This window comes from Seriola lalandi, unplaced genomic scaffold (assembly GCF_002814215.2).
Source record: "Seriola lalandi dorsalis isolate HSWRI2012SDOR001 ecotype SW California unplaced genomic scaffold, Sedor1 jcf7180002054948, whole genome shotgun sequence".
NCBI classification, from domain to species: Eukaryota; Metazoa; Chordata; class Actinopteri; order Carangiformes; family Carangidae; genus Seriola; species Seriola lalandi.
In genome coordinates this window covers 479,696-480,675 of record NW_019525499.1, presented here as the reverse complement: position 1 = coordinate 480,675, position 980 = coordinate 479,696, and the positions used below count along the sequence as shown (strand labels likewise).

General features: G+C 38.7%; 1 protein-coding gene across 2 annotated transcripts in view; it reads right to left on the bottom strand.

Annotated features, from left to right (window-relative positions):
• The window catches only part of arid5b (AT-rich interaction domain 5B), a 76,477-nt gene that overhangs the window by 14,584 nt on the left and 60,913 nt on the right, over positions 1-980 (bottom strand). The window contains exon 7 of one of the 2 annotated variants that reach the window (XM_023394407.2): positions 258-310. The exons of the other annotated variant lie outside the window; for it this stretch is intronic. Coding sequence (XP_023250175.1) covers positions 258-310 — 53 coding nt within the window. The remainder of the gene's footprint in view (positions 1-257; positions 311-980) is intronic. 2 annotated transcript variants of the gene reach the window in all.

Below are 980 nucleotides of genomic sequence, written 5' to 3'. Positions count from 1 at the left end.
GGGGGTGAAACAATGGCATCATTTTTGCTAAATGTGGCTCTGAGCAAGACTTTCTTCTTGGGAAAATAGTGACCGACCTCAAGGAGCAAAAGGAGGGCAGAGAAAGAACAGAGAGAGAAGGGAGGTAGGTAGGAAGACAGCGAGCGACAGAGGGCAGACATCAGGAGGAGGGAAAGAAAAGAGGGGGAGACAGAAGAAAGAAGGGAGGGACCTCGACGAAAGAGAAGGAATATATTGCCACATATGTGAATACTTACCAACTCATATCCTCCGAGTTTCTGAGCAGCTTGAAACATGGTCCAAAGGTTGACTGTGGGAGACAGAAGACAAACAAGGCAGTCAGGAACTCTGGGAAAGGACCTGAGCTGAAACACATGACGTCATACACAGTCATTACACCAGAGAGAGGGAGACAAATACTGTGCTGGAGGAAGTATTTAGATCCTTTAGCTAAGTAGAAGCAAAAATCCCAAAATGTAAAAATAGCTGATGATGTGTTTTAAATGTAAAATCTAAATCTGCGGAAAACGTGGCAACTGTAGGTGTGAAATTAGATTCCACTTTTATTTTCAGTGCACACATTAAGTATCAGTACAACAAAATGCAGTTCAACATCAGAGCACATACTGTAAACAGAGCGTATAGATATACTGTACGCAAAGATGAATGGATGTACAGAATGAACAATAAACAAATAGGTTAGAGACTGTGACTGTGTACAAAACAAACAGGAACCAACAGACATCATATACAGTACAAGTGAAATGATATGTCAGAAGTGTAATTATGATAATATATGTATTATGTAAGTACACTTAGTGAGGAGGAAGTACAATATTTACTGAAGTGTCATACAAACAGTGCAGATAGATAGATAGATAGATAGATAGATAGATAGATAGATAGATAGATAGATAGATAGATAGATAGATAGATAGATAGATAGATAGATAGATAGATAGATAGATGGATAGATGTAT